The 23,580-nt window shown below is 40.4% G+C and overlaps 1 protein-coding gene across 6 annotated transcripts in view; it reads right to left on the reverse strand.

Moving 5' to 3' along the window:
* LOC127577691 (guanine nucleotide exchange factor for Rab-3A-like) overlaps positions 1–23,580 on the reverse strand; it is a 130,300-nt gene that overhangs the window by 12,957 nt on the left and 93,763 nt on the right. For 5 of the 6 annotated variants that reach the window (XM_052029129.1, XM_052029131.1, XM_052029132.1 and 2 more), the window contains 2 exons: positions 23,483–23,506; positions 10,195–10,294 (listed from right to left, as the gene is read on the reverse strand). In XM_052029129.1, the coding sequence (XP_051885089.1) occupies positions 10,195–10,294; positions 23,483–23,506 (124 nt within the window). The remainder of the gene's footprint in view (positions 1–10,194; positions 10,295–23,482; positions 23,507–23,580) is intronic. The other variant, XM_052029133.1, reaches the window with a different exon arrangement.

Here is a 23,580-nt window from a genome sequence, read left to right on the forward strand (position 1 = left end):
ATTGATGTAGTACAGGTAAAAACAATAACAGTACAGTAAAGTGTCACAGCTACAGAGAAAGTGCAGTGCAATAAGGTGCAAGGTCACAACAAGGTAGATCGTGAGGTCATAGTCCATCTCATTGTATAAGGGAACTGTTCAATAGTCTTATCACAGTGGGGTAGAAGCTGTCCTTAAGTCTGGTGGTACGTGCCCTCAGGCTCCTGTATCTTCCACCCGATGGAAGGGGAGAGAAGAGAGAATGTCCCGGGTGGGTGGGGTCTTTGATTATGCTGGCTGCTTCACCAAGACAACAAGAGGTAAAGACGGAGTCCAAGGAGGGGAGTCCGTGATGCACTGGGCTGTGTCCACAACGCTCTGCAGTTTCTTGCGGTCCTGGGTGGAGCAGTTGCCGTACCAAGCCGTGATACATCCAGATAGGATGCTTTCTATGGTGCATCGGTAAAAGTTGGTGAGAGTCAAAGGGGAGAAACAGAATTTCTTTAGCCTCCTGAGGAAGTAGAGGCGATGGTGAGCTTTCTTGACTGTGGCATCTACGTGATTTGACTAGGACAGGCTGTTGGTGATGTTCACTCCCAGGAACTTGAAGCTCTCAGCCCTCTCGACCTCAGCAGCAGTAACTATGGGGATAATAGTTCGGGAGAAAAGGAATGGAAATTATTGAGATTAAGGATGCGCTAAGGGCAAGTATAAGTGAGGAGATATGCACATTATATTCAAACATAATCACTTCTATAATGTGGTCATATTTATGGTCACCAACACACAAAAAAAAAAGTAGAGTCATAGAGAGACAGCACAAAAACAGGCCCTTCAGCACACCGAGTCCACACCAACCATCAGCCACCCATTTATACTAATCATACATTAACTCCAGTTTTTCTTCTTCCTGCATTCCCCCAGTGTCTCCAAATTTTGAGACAGTGGACTGGTCCATGTTCAAAGACTCAGCTGCCAGCCTATGAGTATGCCACCACCATCACTGACTTTCATCAGCAAGTGCATTGAGGACTGTGTACCAAAGAGGACAATACGGGTGTTCCCACACCAGAAACCATGGATGAACTGGGAGATTCACTCCCTACTGAAGTCGAGGACTGCTGCACACAAAAACTGGTGATCCTGACCGGTACAAGAAATTGAGATATGACCTTCAGAAAGCTATCAGGAATGCCAAGAGACAATACCGACTCAAAATAGAGTCCCAGACCAGCTGTCAGTTATGGCAGGGCTTACATGCCACAACAGGCTTCAAGACAGACAGGCTGCATAGTTAACAACAGCGCATCCCTTCCTGATGAGCTTAACGCATTCTATGCGCATTTTGAACAGAAGGGAAGTGGATTGTCACCATCCACCCTGACAGCCTCCAAAGCAACTGAACCCATGGTCACCGTAGAGGACGTAAGATCAGTCTTCCAGAGAGTGAACATGAGGAAAGCATCTGGCCCTGATGGTGTCCCTGGTCATGTGCTCAGATCTTGTGCTGATCAGCTGGCAGAAATATTTGCAGACATATTTAACCTTTCCCTGCTTCAATCTCAGGTTCCCACCTGTTTTAAGAAGACCACTATCATCCCGGTACTAAAGAAAAGCAAGGTAACATGCCTTAATGACTACTGACCAGTGGCTCTGATATCCACCATCATGAAGTGCTTTGAGAGGCTGGTCATGGCACGCATCAACTCCAGCCTCCCAGACAATCTCAACCCACAGCAATTCGCCTATCGCCAAAACAGATCTACAGCTGATGCCACCTTCCTGGCCCTACAATCAGCTCTGGAGCATCTGGACAGTAAAGACACCTATGTTAGACTATTGTTTACTGACAGCTCAGCCTTCAATACTATAATTCCAAGCAAACTCGTCACCAAACTCCGAGACCTGGGACTCAACACCTCCCTCTGTAACTGGATCCTTGACTTTCCAACCAACAGACTGCAATCCATGAGGATAGGCAGCAATACCTCCAGCACGATTATTCTCAACACTGGTGCCCCACAAGGCTGCGTCCTCAGCCCTCTACTCGACTCCCAATATACTCATGACTGTGTGGCCAGATCCTGCTCTAACTCCATCTACAAATTTGCAGATGATACCACCATAGTAGGCCGTATCTCAAACAACAATGAGTCGGGGTACAGGAAGGAGATAGAGATCTTAGTAGCATGGTGTCATGACAACAACCTTTCCCTCAATGTCAACAAAACTAAAGAGCTGGTTATTGACTTCAGGAAAGGGGGCAGTGTACATGCACCTGTCTACATCAATGGTGCTGAGGTCGAGAGGGTTGAGAACTTCAAGTTCCTGGGCGTGAACATCACTAATAGCCTGTCCTGGTCAAATCACGTAGATGCCACAGCCAAGAAATCTCACCAGCACCTCTACAGGAGGCTAAAGAAATTTGGCATGTCCCCTTAGACACTCACCAACTTTTATCGATGCACCAGAGAAAGCATCCTATCTGGTTGTATCACGGCTTGGTACGGCAACTGCTCTGCCCAGGACTGCAAGAAACTGCAGAGAGTTGTGGACACAGCCCAGTGCGTCATGGAAACCAGCCTCCCCTCCTTGGACTCTGTCTTTACCTCTCGCTGCCTTGGTAAAGCAGCCAGCATAATCAAAGACTCCACCCACCCCGGTCATTCTCTCTTCTCTCTCTTCCATCAGGTCGAAGATGCAGGAGCCTGAGGGCACGTACCACCAGGCTTAAGGGCAGCTTTTGTCCCACTGCGATAAGACTATTGAATGGTTCCCTCATACGATGAGATGGACACTGACCTCACGATCTGCCTTGTGACCTTGCACCTTATTGTCTACCTGCACTGCACTTTCTCTGTAGCTGTGACACTTTACTCTGCACTATTATCGTTTTTACCTGTACTACCTCAATGCACTCTGTACTAACTCAATGTAACTGCACTGTGTAATGAATTGATCTGTACGATCAGTATGCAAGACAAGTTTTTCACTGTGCAACGGTATAAGTGACAATAATAAACCAACACCAATTTGACCACTCATTTACATACTAATTTACAGTGGCCACTTAACCTACCAATCCACACATCTTTGGGATGTGGGAGGAAACCGGAGCACCTGGAGAAAACCCACACAGCGAATATGGAAACTCCACACAGACAGCACCTTAGGTCAGGATTGAACCCAGGTCTCTGGTGCCGAGGCAGTGGCTCTACTTGTTGCATTGCTGTGCCACCCAGCTGCGCCACTGTGCTGCTATTGTATTCTCATGTGTGTGTAACTATATACATACACAACATATACCCTGCAGGGAACAGAACAGCAGATAGGTTCTTCACGATGTGATTTACTAAACATATTCCTGAGGATCCCTTCTTGTGAGATAGTTCCTCGGGATTGGGGATGGCTTGCAACCTCTCTAGTTCTATGGGTTCTAGGGTGCCTGATGGGTTTGATTTGGGATCCAAAACTCTACTAAATATAGCCAAAAACTGTATGATGGAAAGGCCAAGTGAACATTTGTAACGTTAGTGGCCCTTCTGACATTTATGCTGGCTCATATAATAAACAACGCGAAGAAAAAAATTCAAGTAGTAAACAAAATTTATATTGCTTAGAAATTATTACGAATTGCTTAGTATTGTTAAGCTAACAAAAGAAATTAAGGACAGTATTAGATCCAAAGAGGCACATTCCATGCACCTACCACACCTTGTGTAAAAGAAAACTTGCCTTGAATATATCCTTTAAACATTGTTTCTCTCACCTTAAAACTATGCCCTCTAGTATTTGACATTTCCACCCTGGGATAAAGACTGATTATCTACCCAAAATGTCAGCTCGAAACGTCAACTGTTTATTTCCCTCCATGGATGCTGCCTGACCCGCTGACTTCTTCCAGCACTTTTTGTGTATTGCTCCAGATCCCAGAATCTGCAGAATTTTTTGTACTCCGTGTTATCTACCTTATCTATGCCTCTCATAATTTTATAAACTTCTATCATGTTACCCCTCAGTGTCCAAAGCTCCAGAGAAAACAACTTTGTCCAACCTCTCCTTACAGCAAATACACTCCAGGCAATATCTTGTTGAACCACCCTCTCCAAAGCCTCCATATCCTTTCTATAGTGTGGTGACAGAACTGCACATTATACTCTAAATGTGGCCAAACCAAAGTTTTGTATAGCTGCAACATGACTTGCCAACTTACATACTCAATGCCCCAACTGATGAAGGGGAGCGTGTCATCTTTACTACCTTTGGCACTTTCAGGGAGCTGTGTTCTTTCACCCCAAGAACCTTCTGCACATCAATGCTCTCGAGGGTCTTGCCATTTACTGTATACGTTCCTCTTGCATTTGACCTCCCAAAATGCATCTTCTCACATTTGTCCAGATTAACCTCCATCTGCCATTTCTCAGCCTAAATTTCTAACTGATTTATATCCTGCTGTATCCTTTAACAACCTTTCTCACCATCCACAACTCCAACAATTTTTGTGGTCTGCAAACTTAAAGACCACATACATTTTCACATATACATATATATTACAAACAACAGAGTTCCCAGCACTGATCCTTGCACAGCACCACTGGTCACAGACCTCTCATCAGAAAAACACCCCTCCACCAATATCCTTTGTCGTCTATGACCAAGCCAAGTTTGTATCCAATTTACTAACTCACCGTGGATCCCATGCAACTTAATTTTCTTGACCAGCCTACCACGAAGATCTTGTCAAATGCTATACTAAAGTCCACGTAGTCAATATCCACTTCCCTACCCTCATCAATCATCTTCGTTACCTCCTCAAAAAACTCAAATTTGTGAGACAGGACCTCTCCTGTTTAAAGCCATGCTGACTATCCCTAATAAGTCCATGCATTTCCAAATGCGAGCAGATCCCTATGAATTTTCTCTTATAATTTTCCTACGACTGATGTAAGGGTCACTGGTCTATAATTTGCTGGATTATCCCTGTTGCTCTTCTTGAACAAAGGACCAATATTGGCTATTCTCCAGTCTTCTGTGACCTTGCCAGTGGCTAAGGAGGATACAAAGATCTCTGTCAAGGCCCCAGCAATCTCCTCCATTGCCTCCCTCAGTATCCTGGGATAGATTTCACAAGGCCCTGGGGACTTATCCACCTTAATGTTTTTCAAGAGACCCAACCCCTCTTTCTTCCAAATATCAACATGCCCTAGAATATCAACATACCCCTCCTCATCTCACCATCATTCATGTCTTTCTCCTTGGTGAATACTGATGCAAGGTACTCATTAAGGATCTCGCTCACTTCCTCTGGCATAAATTCCCTCCTCTGTCCTTGTGTGGATCTACCCCTTCCTTAGCTTCCATTTTGCTCCTTAGATTCTTCTTAATCCAACTTGGCAAGTTTAAGTTCTTTCCTGTTTCCTTTATATTCTTCAAGGGCTTTGTCCTATTTCAGCTTCCTAAACCAACATGCTTCCTTTTTCTTTTTAACTATGTTTACAATATCAATATATAAATAGGACCTTTCCAAGGTGGCAAACAGCTACTTGTGGGATAATTCGGGGAATAACATTGCCTGAGTCTCAGCTATTCTCAAGCATATCAATGATTTGAATGAGGGAACCAGAAGTAATATTTGTCAACAACACAAAACTGTGGGTGATTATGAATTGCGAGGATGGTGCAAAGAGGCTTCTAGGAAAATACAGACCAGTTGAGTGAATGGGCAAATATATGGCAGCTGCAGTTTAACATGGATAACTGTGAAGTTGAAGTAGTAGGAAAAACAGAAAGGCAGAGTATTATTTAAGTAAACGATAGATTGGGAAACATTAATGAATAAAGGAATTTGAGGGCTCTTGTACTTGAGTCACTGAAAGCAAATATTCAGAAGACAAATGCCATGTTGGCCTCTCTGTAATAAGTTTTGAGAACAGGATCAAGGATCTTACAACAATTATACATGGCCTTGGTAGGAGTTTCACCTTGCAGAGTCAGGAGTTGGAGCCAGATTTGGAGCAGGACTTTTGAAAAGAGCTGAGTCTCTGTGCCTGAGCTTGTGAGTTTCACCTTGCAGAGTCGGGAGTTGGAGCAGGACTTTTGTAAAGGGTTAAGTCTCTGTGCCTGAGCTTGAGAGTTTCACCTTGCAGAGTCTAAACAAGGCATAATTGCAAATTGTTACCAGTTGATTGGCTTATTAACGGCAGCAAATAAAGGTAAGGCAGGTATAAGCGGAGCAGCCATTCTGTGAGTGGACCAGTGTTAGAGTGGATATGAGGCTTTTGTGAGAAGAGGGGAAGGTAAGTCTCTGGTAAGTTCCTTCTTGCTTTGGTGTTCCCTTAGTGCTAAGAGGGCAAGAAATAGGATGATTTGGCAGATAAATGTGTGGCTAAGGAACTGATGCAGGGGGCAGGGTTTCAGATTTGTTGATCATTGGGATCTCTTCTGGGGAAGGCATGACCTGTACAAAAGGGACGGTTTATACCTGAACTGGAGAGGGACCAATATTCTTGCGGGCAAGTTTGCTAGAACTGTTCGAGAGGATTTAAACTAGTTTGGCAGGAGAATGGGAACCAGAGTGATAGGTCGGAGGTTGGTTCATTTAGTGTACAAGTAGATGCAGAGTGTAGAAAGACTGTGAGGAAGGATAGGCAGTTGAAAGGGCAAGCTTTCAGTCAGTTGGATGGGCTGAAGTGTGTCTACTTTGATGTGAGAAGTATCAGGAACAAGGCTGATGAACTTAGAGCGTGGGTAAGTACGTGGAACTATGACGTGGTAGCCCTTACAGAGACATGGCTGTCGCAAGGGCAGGAATGGCTGTTGGATATTCCAGGGTTTAGATGTTTCAAAAGGGACAGGGATGGAGGTGAAAGAGGTGGGGGAGTGGCTTTGCTGATCAGGGACAGTGTCACAGCTGTAGAAAGGGAGAATTCCTGGAGGGATTGTCCACTGAGTCAGTGTGGGTGGAAGTCAGAAACAGGAAGGGGGTGGAAGTCAGAAACAGGAAGGGAGTGATCACTCTATTGGGCATATTCAACAGACCTTCCAATAGCAGCAAAGACACTGAGGAGCAGATTTTGGAGAGGTGCAAAAATAACAGGGTTGTTGTCAATGGGTGATCTCAACTTCCCTAATATTGATTGGTACCTCTTTAGTGTGAAGGGGATAGATGGGATGGAGTTTGTTTGGTGTGTACAGGAAGGATTCCTGACACAGTATGCGGCCAGGCTGACTGGAGGAGGCTGTACTGGACCTGGTACTAGGCAATGAGCCTGATCAGGTTTCAGATCTCTTGGTGGGAGAGCATTTTGTAGATAGTGACCATAAGTCCTTGACCTTTACCATAAGCTTGGAGCGGGATAGGAGCAGACGATATGGGGAAGTATTTAACTTGGGGGTGGGGGGGTGTGCTGAATTATGATGCTATTAGGCAGGAACTTGGGATCATAAATTGGGAACAGATGTTCTTGGGGAAGTGCACAGTGGAAATGTGGAGGTTGTTTAGGGAGTACTTGCATGGGGTTCTGGATAGGTTTGTCCCATTGAGGCAGGGTAAGGATGGTGGAGTGAAGGAACCGTGGTTGACAAGAGATGTAGACTATCTTGTCAAGAGGAAGAAAGAAGCTTACCTGAGGTTTAGAAAGCATGGATCAGACAGGGCTCTGGAAAGTTACAAAGTAGCCAGGAGGAAGCTTAAGAATATACTTAGGAGAGCTAGAAGGGGGCATGAGAAGTCCTTGGCGAGTAGGATCAAGGAAAACCCCAAGGCATTCTAAACGTATGTGACGAATAGGAGGATGACTAGAGTGAGGGTAGGACCAATCAGGGATAAAAGAGGAAACGTATGCCTGGTGTCGGAAGAGGTAGGGGAGGTCCTTAATGAATACTTTGCTTTGGTATTCACCAGAGAGAGAGAGACCTTGACATTTGAGGATGGCATATGACAGGCTGATATGCTAGGGCATGTTGCTGTGAGGAAAGCAGATGTGCTGGAACTTTTGAAAAACATTAGGATAGATAAGTCACTGGGGTAGGATCAGATATATCCAAGGTTAAACAGGAAATGAAGGAAGAGATTGCTGTGCCTTTGGCGATTATCTTTGTGACCTCACTGGCCACAGTAGTAGTGCCAGATGATTGAAGGGTGGCAAATGTTGCCCCTTAAAGGGAGTAGGGATAACCCTGGGAATTACAGACCAAAGAGTCTTTCTTCAGTGGTGGACAAATTACTGGAGAAGATTCTTAGAGACAGGATTTATGGGCATTTGGAGAAGCATAGACTGATTAGGGACAGTCAGCATGGCTGTGAGGGGCAGGTCATGCCTCACGAGCCTGACTGAATTCTTTGAGGATGTGACAAAGCATATTGAAGGTAGAGCAGTGGATGCAGTGTATATGGATTTTAGTAAGGTGTTTGATAAGGTTCCTCATGAAGGCTTACTCAAAGTCAGGAGGCATAGGATCCAGAGAAACTTGGCTGTGTGAATTCAGAATTGGTTCGCCCATAGAAGACAAAGGGTGGTGGTAGGTGGAGTGTATTCTGCTTGGAGGTCTGTGACCAGTGGTGTTCTGCAGGGATCTGTTCTGGGACCCCTGCTTTGTCATTTTTATAAATGACTTGGATGAGGATGTGGAAGGGTAGGTTGGTAAGTTTGCTGATGATACCAAAGTTGGTGGTGGTGTGGATAGTGTAGAAGGTTGCTGTAGATTACAACAGGATATTGATAGAATCCAGACCTGGCCTGAGAAGTGGCAGATGGAGTTCAACCTGGATAAAAGTGTGAAGTGATAGACTTTGGGAGATCAAATCTGAAGGGCGAATACAAGGTTAATGGCAGGACTCATTGCAGTATGGAGGAACAGAGGGATCTTGGGGTCCACATCCATAGATTCCCTCAAGGTTGCCGTGCAGGTTGATAGGGTTGTTAAGAAGGCATATGGTGTGTTGGCCTTCATTAGTCGGGGTATTGAGTTCAAGAGCTGCAAGGTGATGTTGCAGCTCTATTGAACTCTGGTTAGACCACACTTGGAGTATTGTGTTCAGCTCTAGTCACCTCATTATAGGAAGGATGTGGAAGCTTTAGAGAGGGTGTAGAGGAGATTTACCAGGATGCTGCCTGGATTGGTGAGCATGTCTTATGAGGATAGGTTGAGTGAGCTAGGGCTTTGTTCTTTGGAGAGGAGGAGGATAACAGGTGACTTGATAGAGGTGTATAAGAGGCATAGTTCGAGTGCACAGACTTTTTCCCAGGGTGACAATGGCTAACACAAGGGGACATAGTTTTAAGATGATTGGAGGAAGATACAAGGGGGATGTCAGGGGTAAGTTTTTTTTAAACAGAGTGGTGGGTGTGTGGAATGCACTGCTAGGAGAGGTTGTGGGGGCAGATACGGTAGGGGGTAAGACTCTTGGATAGACACATGAATGATAGAGAAATGGGGGGGGGCTATGTGGGAGGGAAGGGTTACATAGATCTTAGAGCAGGATAAGGTGTCAGCACAACATTGTGGGCCGAAGGGCTTGTACTGTGCTGTAATGTTCTATGTTACTCCTACAGGAATATGTGCAGATTTTTGTCTCCTTGCCTCCAGAAGGATAAACTTGCCATAGAGTGCAATGAAGGTTCACCAGCCTGATTCTTAAGATGGTATACTGTTGTGCAAAGAGAAATTGGGTTAACTAGATCTGTATTCACTAGAGTTTAGAAGAATGAGAGGAGAGCTCATTAAGATATGCAAAATTCTGACAGAGCTTGAGCAGCAGTTTACAGGGAGAAATTTTCTCCTGGCTCAGGGTTCTGAAACCAGGAGTCAGTCCCAGGTTATGGGGTAAGATGTCTAGGACTGAGATGAGGAGAAATTTCTTCACTCAGGTGGTGGTGAATTTGTACATTTCATTACCATAGAAAGTTGCAGAGGCCAAGTTGGTGAATATATTTATAGGAGAAAGATTTCTAGATACAAAAGGCATCATGGGGTATGAGAGAGCAGGAATATTAATTCAGAGAATCAGTCATGATGGCACTGAATAGCAGAACAGACTCCAGGGGCCAAACTGCCTCGCCCTGTTATTTTTGTATGTTTCTATGTTTTCATTGCTGATTAGACAACAAAGTTATCTTTCTGTTATCCTGAAGACAAACAGCTTTGAACCTTAAATCCCATCTGGTAATGACACATCATAATACAAGTTTTCTTGTCCTTTCATCTTGTGCATACCCTGGTCCTGCAGGATGGTGAAATGTAGAAATAACTTCCTGAGTCTCCCAACTTGATGCGATGTTTACAGGTTCTGGACAGACCACTCAGTGCACACTTCCTGTGAAGAAGGAACAATAATGTCAGACAGGAAGGGACCACCCCTTTCTAACTTACTGTCAGAATAATATTTGTCAGGGGTAACATGGGTATCATTTAAACAGGCAAGGCTTGGATTGGACTTGAATACTTATTTTATTATTTATCTTTTTACAGTCAATTTTGCATCACGTCTGACTTATTTCAATGGGGGGGTGGGGGGAAACAATGATTTCAGTACCATTAAGACAATCTTCAGAATAAACTGCCACTGCCTTGATTGAAAATAAAACACAACTAGTTTGCTGATGTCCTTCAGGAAGAGGAACCAGGCAGCCTTGCATGTGACTTGAGCCCACATAATGGCTAAATCTTACAGGGCTATGATGCACAATTTGTTTGCTATGACTTGGGGAAAAATTGGGAGAGGTAATATCTGTCCATAACAGATTAAAACCTGATGAAGTCATCCTGTCAATATTAAACAAACTCCAGCAGCAAAAATTGTTTGTGAACCATATGCTGAACATCACTGGAAAACTTAAAATATTAAAATTACTACTTGCGTGGGACAGAAGGTAATTAAATAATATTAACACATTCCTCCCGCTCTTCTTTTCTTGGCCATTATGTAGAATTGCACAGAATATATTTACAGACATACAGCATAGTCCATGCCAGAGTTTACGTTCCCCTCAAGCCATCCTTCCTCAACTAAGAGCACTTTTTTTTCCCCCTTATCTAGCTTCCCCTTAAATGCATCTGTTCTTCTCTTCAACTTCCTCCTACTGGTCAAGCTGCTGCTCGTTAATTCCTTATTTGATTTCTTGTTGAATATCTTGTATTGCATGCCTCCAATTTTGCAATTCATGACACTGGAAAAAATTTTTGTGGTCTACTCTATCAAAATCTCTCAATTTTAAAGACCTCTATTAGACCACTTAGCCACTTTACTTCAAGACAAAGGCCTAACCTCCATCCTTAACCAATATGTTTAAATTACTTTTTCTTTCCTCTTCCCTTTTCTTGCTTTTCTTACTTTTCAAACCCTACCTGATTGTTCAACTTGCTTGAAACTTGATGGATAACAAAACTAGGCCAGATTGTCAGCTGCAAGTGTCTGTTGACCTTCCAATTCACCAGACACCACTGCTGCCAGTCCCTTGTAGTGCTGAGTTCTCCACAGAACTTAGAAACCCAGTGGAATCACCAAGTCTTTGCATTAGTTGATCATTCCCACTACCACTGATCTAGTCAGTGTAGGCATGAGTTGGCACATCACCACAAGGACAACTATAAATGAATCTTAATCACAGTTTAATGATTTTCAGTAATATGTTTGCAAGGTCAGCTGTTAGACCAGTTGTGTTATAATTTTGATAGTGTGCTGTGTTCTTGACTGCATGACTTAAATTAGGATTTTAATTTACTTCAGGACACAAGAAAATTTAGTCTGACCCATCACTGTACTAAGCAGGAAGGCTGTATTGTCACAGCTCTGAAAGCAATTTACCTACTCCTGCTCCTAATTTCTTGTGTTCTTGTATCAGTCAATGAGAAGAGGCACTGAATACTTACACTTCATATTGAAGTTCATGCACTATGTTGGATGAGCAGCACCACCACTACAGCAGAACAAAATTCACTTCACTAATTTCAGTATGTTACTTTTACGGCAACTTCTGCATTCTAGCTGTTCACCCTATGAATTCCAACTCTCTATTCTTGATTCATTTCTTGATGCATGTACAGATAATGTGGTGATATTTTTAACACTGTAGGTTCATTTTAGCTGCTTCCCCCACCCTGAGTGTCTTCCATATTATTTACCCTCAAGATACCTGAAACAGGGCCAACAAGTTTAAACCTAAACAACCACTGTTACTTGTAAGTAACATCAATTAACTATCTTGCCTATATTTGATATGCATTTGAGAGTATGTCTCCATTCAAACTGAAGATTAGAAGGTGATAAGCAACTGCAGTCACTTGTCTCCAAATGTAGCTGCTGGGCACTTAGGAGATTGCCTTGTCAGTTTCCTAAGCAAATCTCTTACATGCCCCCTACCACTACTATGAACCAGCAGCTGTCAAACTCACCATTACTGTTAAGAGAAAAACATCCAATAGAGAAACACCTCCACTTGTAACATGAAATTCAGCAGGAAATAGGATTTTGCATTATGAAAAATCACAATAAGACTGTTTCCTAGGAATGCAACCCTTTTGTAATGCGGGGTCGCCTGTATGGTCAGTATCAAATTTATTGGTATATGAACATGAGGTTTATGCTGAGTGTAATTTTGATAGTCTCAGATTTTGATGGTTTCAGTAAATGGGATGAAAAATTTGGCTTAGATTTGTATAATGAAAAACTAAGATGTCACTGGGATGGAAGCCATTTTAACCACCTGAACAGCTTTGGGTGTAAACCTTGAAGGCAACTGCCATCAGTGCATGCAAAAATTGATTGTGTGGTGTTCTGTACATGCAATTTGCCAATGAAAAGGTTTGCTGAACTTCACAGGAAATAAGGCAAACCCTGCATATGGAGAAATGAAAGCCCTCTATTAAATCTCGATAGACTCTCAATCTAAATTCTCAGACAGCACACTGAGATTACACATATGACTTAGCAAGGCTATATTGCTAACTATCCAACAAAAAGGAATGGGTTATAAAGAGCAGACTGGAAATTTAAAAGACCATTGTGAACCTTTCAACACGTTGCCTCATCCTCCCTTTAGAATGCAAGAAGCATCCTAAAGGGAGGATGAGGCAACCGTGGCTGACAAGGGAAGTCAAAGACAGCATAAAAGCAAAAGAGGGCATACAATCTTGCAAAAATTAGTGGAAAGCTAAAGGATTGGGAAGTTTTTAAAAACCAACAGAAGGCAATGAGAAAACCAATAAGGGGAGAAGAGATGAAATATGAAGGTAAGCTAGCCAATAATATAAGAGTATACCAAAAGGTTTTTCAAATATATGAAGAGTAAACGAGAGGCAAGAGTGGACATTGGACCGCTGGAAAATGACACTGCAGAGGTAGTAATGAGGACCGAAGAAATGGCAGATGAACTGAATAAGTATTTTGTGTCCATCTTCACTATGGAAGACACCAGCAACGTGCCTGAAATTTGAGAGAGTCAAGGGGTTGAAGTGAGTGTAGTCGCTATTACTAAAGAGAAGGTGCTTGAGAAGCTGAAAGGTCTGAAGGTGGATAAGTCATCTGAACCAGAAGGACTACACCCCAGGGTAGTCACTTAATGGGGAACGAATTCAGAAATCGGAGATGCAAAGGGATTTGGGAGTCTTGGTGCAGGATTCCCTAAAGGTTAACTTGCAGGTTGAGTCGGTAGAAAGGAAGGCAAATGCAATGTTAGCATTCATTTTGAGAGGACTAGAATGTAAAAGCAAGGATGTAGTACTGAGGCTTTATAAAGTGTTGGTCAGACCACATTTGGAGTATTGTGAGCAATTTTGGGCCCCATATTGGAGGAAGGATGTGCTGACATTGGAGAGGATCCAGAGAAGATTTACAAAAATTATTCAGGGAATGAAAGGGTGAATGTATGATGAGCATTTGATGGCTTTGGGCCTATACTCGCTGGAGTTCAGAAGGATGAGGGGGGGATCTCATTGAAATCTACCGAATATTGAAAGGCATAGATAGAGTGGACGTGGAGAGATGTTTCCAGTAGTGGGAGAGTCTAGGACCAGAGGGCACATTCTCATAACAGAAGGATGTGCCTTTAGAACAGAGATGAGCAGGAATTTCTTTAGCCAGATGGTGGTGAATCTGTGCCACAGACAGCTGTGGAGGCCAAGTCAAAGTCATTAGGTATATTTAAAGCAGAGATTGATAGGTTCTTGATTAGTAAGGATGTCAAAGCTTATGGGGAGAAGGCAGGAGAATGAGGTTGAGAGGGAAAAATATATCAGCCATGATCAAATGGTGGAGCAGACTCGATGAGCCAAATGGCCTGATTCTGCTCCTATGTCTTATGGTCTAACACTTACAAGTTCAAACCCAACCACAGGACTTGAATCCAATGGGGAGTGGCCCCAGAAATAAATGATCAAGACTATTTTAAAAAAAAAAGTTTCCTAACGTCCTTCAGGGAAAGGAACCTGACAGCCCTGTGTGTGACTTGAGTCCTACATTAAGTCAAGCCCTATTGGCCTCTAATGCTCACTCTTTTGGGGAAAATAAAACATTCTCAGGGTGAAGCAATAAACATGGCCAAATCTAATTTTTTTTTTAGAAACTTGGTACAACGTACTTGTTTGTGGGTTGGACAAGCTGTATTACAAAGAAAGAGATGGTGAAAAAATATTTCTAAAGTAAAAGAAACTTTTTTGAAATTTGTGCTTTGCAAGTTTGCAAACACCAAGCAATAATATAACCTTGTCACTATAGCACCTGCATGTGAAATTGCCTTGAAAGAATTCAAGAATTGCCTTGAAAGGGAATAAGAAATGAATTTGGAAATACTTATTTTATCCTCAGATGAAGTTGAGAGTGAAAGGGTTAAATTTCCAGAAGTTATTTAGTCCTGTAATATTGAGTTCTTATTCTTCTTTGTATTTCTGAGGTATAACAACTCCCACTTGATCTGCAGGAATTATAAGAATTTATATAATCATGAAAAATATTCCAGCAATCTCCGAGCATTTCAGATGTGAAGAGAAGCTGCAAATACTTCTACCAGCACCAGATTTGAGCCCAACATAGATTTTTCCCAATGATTTTTTCAGGTGTTAGATTGTTTAAAAATTGGCCCAACAGTTTTCTCATTCCATAAATGTTTGCATGCCAAGATAGTGTAGGAGCCTATTTTGACAATAGTAAGCAAGACATTGTACAGGCAATAAATATGCATGCCTAATAATTTAATCTCCTGCATTACCAGGTAAAAATCAAAGAAAATGTATCTTAAAATAAATTGGCCACTCTTTTCCTCCTCCATCAATGATAGTGCCTTGACCCACCCCATAATAACAAGCTATAGTTCATTGGTCCCTCACAGAACCAATTTTTGTTACCAGAAATTGGAATGATCATTTTCATACAAAATAATATTTTGGAATGCAGCACGAGTAATTTGAGACATGATATTTGGCAGGTACAACATACTTCAAAGGCAAAAAGTGACTTTGGTGTTATGGTTTCCATATTTTCAACAATGGGCATCATTTTGAACAAGATCAATTGATGGTAATTTATTTCTATTCATCAAATAACTGCATTATCATTGCATCATCCTGACTACTAGGATGGTGGAAGGTGAACTAGCTGGCCCTTAGTTTCAAATAACACCTATGGTAAATTATTATGATGCCGATTTCCTTCCTCACCTCAATATGTTATATCCCACATTTTCTCACCAGCAGACCTAACATCACTGAACCTGACTAATTTTTTTTTAACTTACAACTAGTTTGAGTAACTGCCCAAGTACTGTGCAAATAGGACAAGGTCCTAACAGCCTCTAGTAATGTAAAGTAGAAGCCCAATTTTCTGCAATTGACAGCAGTCAGAATGAGCAACTTGGAAAGATGGACCTCACTGTCCAGTCTACCTGATATCTTTGGGGGAAAATGCATTGAAAGTGTGCTACAATTTAATGGCAGATCCTTTGACCATATGAACTTATGTGGGCACTTATCAGTTCAATAGTTGTGCATTCTTCTGTACTCCCAAATCACATATACCAAAGCTTTCCCTTTCCCAGGAATACACAAGTACAAACAAGTTGGATACCTATACCTCTATATTGCCTCTAATTCTCTTCCCAATGCTACTGGAACTGGTTCAGTTGACTTTTGGAACAGGAATATTGTCTTTAACTGCTTTGGGAAGAAGGATAATATTTTGAATAAAGGTTAAGGCAGGCTGCAGGCAGTCTCCAATGAATTGTTTATATAGATTCCAAACTTTTGCAAATAATCCCCTGGTCTCAGAGATAGTGAAAAATCTATCCCTTCTCCTCACGTCCTTGTAACCAGAAGAATAAGGTCTTGAATCATCGTGGATGATTAACATCCTGAGAGAAAACCACTTTCTGTTGGTTACTACCTCAATTTTGAAATGATGTCCTCCCATGTAATTGCACCCACATCCACTGGTTTGTGATACATTCAATGGATTTAATGAATGTATTGTTACTCGGCCTACAGTCTGACAAAAATTTAAGAATTCAAGTTGAGATGGAAGTGTTACTTTCACTGGAATCAATAAACTGGCTGCTGTTGATATTAAGGAAGTTTAGCACACACCTACTCTCTTTATTAAGTGATGTAACCTTTCTGTAGAACAACTAGGTTTAAATGGGACGGTTGAGGGATACCATGTTTTATTTTCATTCTACTTTTTATGATAGTACAATAACAGTCTGCATGAAAATGCACTGAAAATGTGCTAAATTTTAGTTTGCAGCCTACCACCACAACACAGTGATTTTTAATAAAAAGAAAATGCTGTAAGAACTAGGGAGGTCAGACAGCATCTGTAGAAAGAGAAACAGTTAGCATGTGAATCATTGACCTTTCATCAGAACCGTTAACTCTGTTTCTCTTTTCACAGATGCTGCCTGATTTTCCCAGTTTTTACAGCATTTTCTCCATTTCTTTCAGATTTCTAGCATCTTGAGAGAAAGTGGTAGAGGCAGATATAATTTTACTGTTTAAAAGACACAAACAGGTACATGGATGGGAAATGGGCCAAACACAGTCAAATAGGGCCAGCTCAGGTAGGCAACTTGGTCAGCATGGATGAGTTGGGTCAAGGGGCCTGTTTCTATACTGTATAACTCTATACAGCTTTTTTTGCTTTCTACAGACCAATTTTCATATTGAAATGAAGGCTGATGCTAAAGAATGCCACCAAGGTTGCAGAAAGTAGGAGAAAAGTCTTGAAGGAAATAGGCAGAGAAATTAGGAAATACTATTAGGAGTAGGTCACAGCACCTCAAGCCTATAATAATGCTAAGCACCTAGGTTGTACAAGCTTACAGATCGGATAAAGAATGAAGTCATGACATTCTACAGGTTTTAGATTCTGGAAAGGGAAGCTACTTCAGGAGACAGCTCAGTGAAACTTCATTTCATCATCATGAAGCAGAAAGCAGGCACAGCGTTTCACAACACTCGGGTATATTGTATCAAAGACTACTGACCTAGAGGTAAGTGGCAATTTACCACCCCTAGTCAGTAAGCAGCTTGAATTACACACCCAGTAATAGCACCTTTTACCAATGTTGCCATAGATACCTGTCTCTACACCAGCAAAGGAAGGGTAAATCCTTGTTCCGGTCATGAGGTTTCAACATAACCACAGCATTAATATATTGTCAGAAGTACTGGTTTTTAATATTACAAATTCCAAAGAAAAGATTTAATTAAAAATTTCAAGTTTGTTAAAGGACTTGCATTTATTTAGTGTCTTCTGTGAGATTATAATATTTTAAAGTGTGAAGCACTTTGAAGAGTAGTCACTGTTGGAATATAAGGAAATACTGCAAGATCCCACAAACAATGAGATTAATGTCTGGGTTTATCTGTTTCCTCATATACCACCAAAATAACAGATTACCCAATATTTTGGGAGAATATCCCCGTACTTTATCAGGTAGCGTCATGAGATGTTTTACATGCATCTAGTTAGATGACAGATTTGAACATCGTCCAAAAGCTGAGCTTGAAGTCCTCATTTAATCATGCAGTGTTATCACAATACTGCAATAGAGTCTCTGCGATGTACCTTGAATCCACAATCTTTGGACATGGTGGTGAGAATCCTTGCATTGATCCAGGCAAGTCTCAACTTGTCCACAAAAGATTGCTAACAATTATGAAAGATTCGGGAATCTTCAAATATATGTGGCATTACTCGCGGATAGAAGATTCATAAGACATCTCCCTACGCAGATGACCTGTTACTTTATATTGCTAATCCGGACGAATCTATCCCTACAGTATTATCACTACTAGATCAATTTAGTGTTTTTTCTGGTTATAGATTAAATCTTAATAAGAGCAAACTTTTTCCATTGAATATGCAAACCCCAATTTATAGGCAATTACCTTGTAGATTGGTAACTGACTATTTTATGTAGTTAGGTGTTAAAATTACCAAGAAACATAAGGACTTATTTAAAGCTAATATATTGCCTTTAATTGACCATGTTAAACAATTATTTACTAAGTAGTCTCCACTGTCTTTATCATTGATAGGCCGAATTAATGTGATTAAGATGAATATTTTACCAAAACTTTTATATTTATTTCAAGTGATTCCAACTTTTGTCCTGAAATCTTTTTTTGACACTATTGATTCTAAAATTCTTTCATATATTTGGCAGAATAAAAACCCAAGGTTAAGTAAGAAGTATTTACAAAAACTAAAAAAGGATGGTGGTATGGCCTTGCCTAACTTCAGATTATATTATTGGGCAATTAATATCAGATATTTAATTTTTTGGATACAAGATTTAGATGTAATTCAATGCCCCAAATGGGTACACCTTGAGCACCAATCAGTACTTGAATTTTCATTAATTCCTATTTTAGGAGCTTCACTCCCTTTTGCACTTACCAAATTAAGTAAACATATGATTAACCCAATTGTTACACATACAATAAGAATATGGTTTCAATTTCGTAAATTTTTTGGATTGAATAAATTTAACTTGTCAAGTCCCATTCAATCTAATTTTTTCTTTCATCCATCCAGAGTTGACTCAGCTTTTTCCATATGGAAAAGGAAATAGTATGTTTCTGTGATCTATTCATTGATAACTGTTTTTCATCTTTTGAACAATTGTCTGACAAATACAATTTATCTAGATCACACTTTTTTCAGTATTTGCACATTAGAAATTTTTTAAAAGCTACTATACCCTCTTTTCTGACATCTTACAAAACATACTATGGAAAAAATTTTAGGTCTTAATCCTTATCAGAAGGGCTTGATAGCAATAATCTACGATTTAATTATGAAAATACATCCAGAATCACTGGACAAAATTAAGAATGAATGGGAAAGCAAACTCCAGACATCTTTACCTACAGAGACTTGGAAGAAAATTCTTCATTTAGTTAATACATCTTCAATGTGTGCCAGACATTCGTTGATACAGTTTAAGGTAGTTCACAGGACCCATATGTCCAAAGATAAGCTAGCTCATTTTTATAACCATATAAATCCTATGTGATAGATGTAAATCGAATGTGGCTTCTTTGACACATGTTTTGGTCCTGTCCTCTTTTGGAAAAATATTGGAAAGACATTTTTAACATTATTTCAAATGTAGTGAAGATTGATTTACAACCACACCCTATCACTGCAATTTTTGGATTACCAAGGATAGAGTCTGGCCATTTATCTGCTTCCGCTAACCATATGATTGCTTTTGTTACATTAATGGCCAAACGATCCATTTTGCTTAAATGGAAGGATCTGATACCCCCTACTACTTTTCAATGGTTCTCTCAAACTATATCATGTTTAAACTTGGAAAAAATTAGGAGTAGTACTATTGATCCTTCACTTAAATTTGAAGATATTTGGAGTCCATTTATTCAATATTTTCACATGATGTAGATCCCCTTTCAATAACTTTCCAACTTAGAGGAATGGAGTTGACAACATAATAATGCTGTTTCTACTGAGAAATTTTAGTCCAGTTTTTTTTTGAAATTTTTCTGTTTAGTTTATATTGTTTATAATTTCTTATTGATTTGGTTTTTTCTTTCTTTTTTAAATTCATATAATAAATCTTTCTTTCCTTTCTTTTATATTCATTTACTAAAAGATCATTGGATCTACAGATTTTTTTATCTTATTGTTCTTTATGATTATCTATGCCATGATTGTTATCCAGATCTTTGTATTACATGTACAAACATTGATGCTATATATTAATCTGTATTAATTTGAAAACTAATAAAAAGATTGAAAGAAAAAAAACAATTATGAAAGATTCAAATGAGAGGAAGAAAGTTTTTGTTTGCAGTTAATTTTCACAAATCATTACGCAAGTGCAAATGAATAGGTTTTCAATTTTCCTAAAATTCATAGTCATAAGAAATTTTTATTCCAGAGAAAATAAATTTTAAATTAAGAAATTAACAGCAAGGGATGTTGAATGGAACTTTTCTCTCAAAATGTGTTGGAGTTGTAGAATATATTACAAGGGAAGGGCATTGAAATGAACAGTACAAATGTGCTTCATGCAATTAAGTGTGATGCAGAAAGAGACAGAGCTGGGACATAAGGTTCATATGTGGTGTTGATTTATGAATAAGGAACAGTGACTGATGCTTAAAAGCCTCCTGTGATAAATTGAAAATGTGTATATAACTTGCACTTAACAAGTCATTGATGAATGTGTGTCATAACACTCCTTGCTCTCTCCTTATATGCTATCTAATGGTGAAATTTTACTTATCCTAACTCAGTCCAGATTTTGATTAGGATTTCTCTTTAGGATTAGGAACAAGGGAAGCAGACACCTGTCCTATTTATTTATCTCTGTTTTCTGAATCCATCCAGACCACATGGCACAACCTCAGGACCAAATCCCTTACGCCTTATTTTATTGTAGATTTAAGAGCTTATCCACTTATTCAGGGATTTAACCTACATTAAGGGTAGTGCACAATAATCAGGTACATACTGTGCTAGAAGTACTGTATACTAACTCTGCCAACATTCACTGTATATCAACCAAAGCTGCATTTATGTGCTAAAGAATAAATGGAGGAGAAATAGGACCTTGGTCACAGGTGCTAAATGTTGATTGAAGTAGCAGCTGTGCTCTGTACTGCAATTCCAAAATTCATACCGTCGTCTGCAATTTAGGAAACAAACTTCAACAGCAAATGCTACTATATTGAGGATTTGGCTACTGTAAACAAGAACACATTTGTAATCCAGTGTGTTATTAATCAAATCTTCATTCACTGTAGATTCTAACACGTCATTGCTCCTTCATCGCTGGGTTAAAATCCTGGTACTCCCTACCCGACAGCATTTTTGCAGCAATTTCACTATATTCACTTTATGGCTCACTAACAGCTTTTCAAGGCCAAAAGGGGTGAGCAATAAATGCTGATTTTTTTTAAACTGTACCATAAGAATATATCAAACAAGCCTATATGTGGCATATTGGATGCATTGTGCATCAAACCAAGTTCCAACCATTATTATTTCATTATCAAGTTGCTTTAGGTTGAAAATAAGCTTAACTTGGAGTAGAACAAAACTGTAAAGACTTTCAAGCTCCAGAAACAGAATTCCGGCAAAAAATGTCCAAAATTAACATCAACATGAGCACAACAGCCAACTTTCAAATTCAAGATCATCTTCAACCTCACAGGACTGAAAAATAACAGAACAAGCACTTTTACTAATGCTGTTTCCCCTGAAACTACACTATTTATAAGGTCAACATACACAATACATTCTTTGCCAGGCTGCACTCTGCAACCTCATGGCTAACTCCACACACTATTCACACAAGACTGAGCCTTTCTTACAGTTTCACCAGCTCTGTTGTAATCGAAACTTATGTGCAATGGATATTTGTCTGCAGCCAACACTGTTCTTACTGGATGGCATAAAGACAGACCATACACATCTGAGGCATCACCTGCAGATACAGGGTCCACGTAGGAGGAAGCAGAGAAGAGCTCACCACGCAAGGCCATTCCATCCAATATACAGAATCCAAATCTGGACCTCACCAACCAGTTATGTCTAGCATCAAGACTTTTTCCAACTTTTTTCTGTTACTCTTACCACCTCAAATACAGGCACATATGACTGGACTGCTGTCGCAGTTGAAGATTACTGTCACTATCAGCTTCCTAACCTCAGTGCAATAACATGTCTTGTCAATTCCAGTGCATCCTATTTTCTTGATATATTACAAGACTGCACAGCTGCTGGCACTTCCCCTTACAACTGTGATCTTGTGAGCCAGCCCTGAAAGGAACCTATGCACAATGTGCTCTACAAACATTTGAAAGCTTTGTTTTCTTGAAGAATGGCTATTATGATGGTGGAACAGAAGCAAAGTATTCCCTGGGTTTCAGAATGGGACCTGGATAGGCTGGTGGAAAATACTACCCACAAGGGAGATGTCCTTTATGTAAGAGGAGTACCAAAACACTTCAGTGCCACAACCAGGCAACCCTGGCAGGAGTGTGTCAGGAAGATTTTTTTTATTTACAGAGTGGTAACAGGCCCTTCCGGCCCAACGAGTCTGTGCCGCCCACTTTAAACCCAAATTAACCTACCCGTACATCTTTACAATGTGGGAGGAAACCGGAGCACCCAGAGGAAACCCACGCAGACACGGGAGAACGTACAAACTCCTTACAGACAGTGACGGGAATCGAACACTGATCGCTGGCGCTGTAACAGTGTTGCGCTAACCACTACACTACCTTGCTGCCCATGTATCTTGAATGACCTCCCTTAAGCAGCAGAGGGCAAACTGTGAAACAGCAGCAGCTTAGAATGATTTGAAGCAGGTAAAAAATGTCCATCTCCATGAACGGTATTCAATCATCATCTCTATTTATAGCATGGACTTGAGCCTAAACCTTTAAATGATAGCATCAATTACTCAAAGTACAACACAGCAAAAAAACATTTTTCATACTCTTAAGGCACCTCATACAACATATGGTACAAAAATTTATGCTAGTTGGACAGAAATTACATGTCCTCACTGATCCCTGGAATCCTTTCATACATTTTGTGAGGTCCAGGAAGCAAAATTCAAGTACGTAGGCACCATTCTAATTCACTGAGATGCCTCATTCCAAAACAGAGTGCCCTCTGTTGTGCTATTGTGGGATTTTCTTTTTCCGTATCAACTATTGGTACAATTTAGTACTAAAAGTAGTTGGATAGTCCTATGAAATCATTAGGACCTGAATTCATAGTATCATTTTCCTTTCATTTTGGACCTTTTCTGTCATCAGGCAGGTGTATATGCACCAATGTGGACTAGATTTAAATATGGATCCCAGACAAGGAGGAGTAGAGTCTAACATATTGCAGAATCTCAGGATCCATAATTTATATAAGTGTGAGGCACAATAAGACAATTAAGTTGTGTTAATATTGTGAGTATGGGCTAGTTGTAAACAGGTGTTAGTTTGCATTAGGACTGCGAACATCTATGTAAACACTTACGTCACTACTTCAGCCCGCCACCCACTAGAAGAGAGAAAGAACATTAAATCAAGAGGAGAATCAGACCAATTAATAACAATTAGATCAAAGCTATGAAG

The sequence above is a fragment of the Pristis pectinata genome, chromosome 14 (genome assembly GCF_009764475.1).
Source record: "Pristis pectinata isolate sPriPec2 chromosome 14, sPriPec2.1.pri, whole genome shotgun sequence".
NCBI lineage: Eukaryota > Metazoa > Chordata > Chondrichthyes > Rhinopristiformes > Pristidae > Pristis > Pristis pectinata.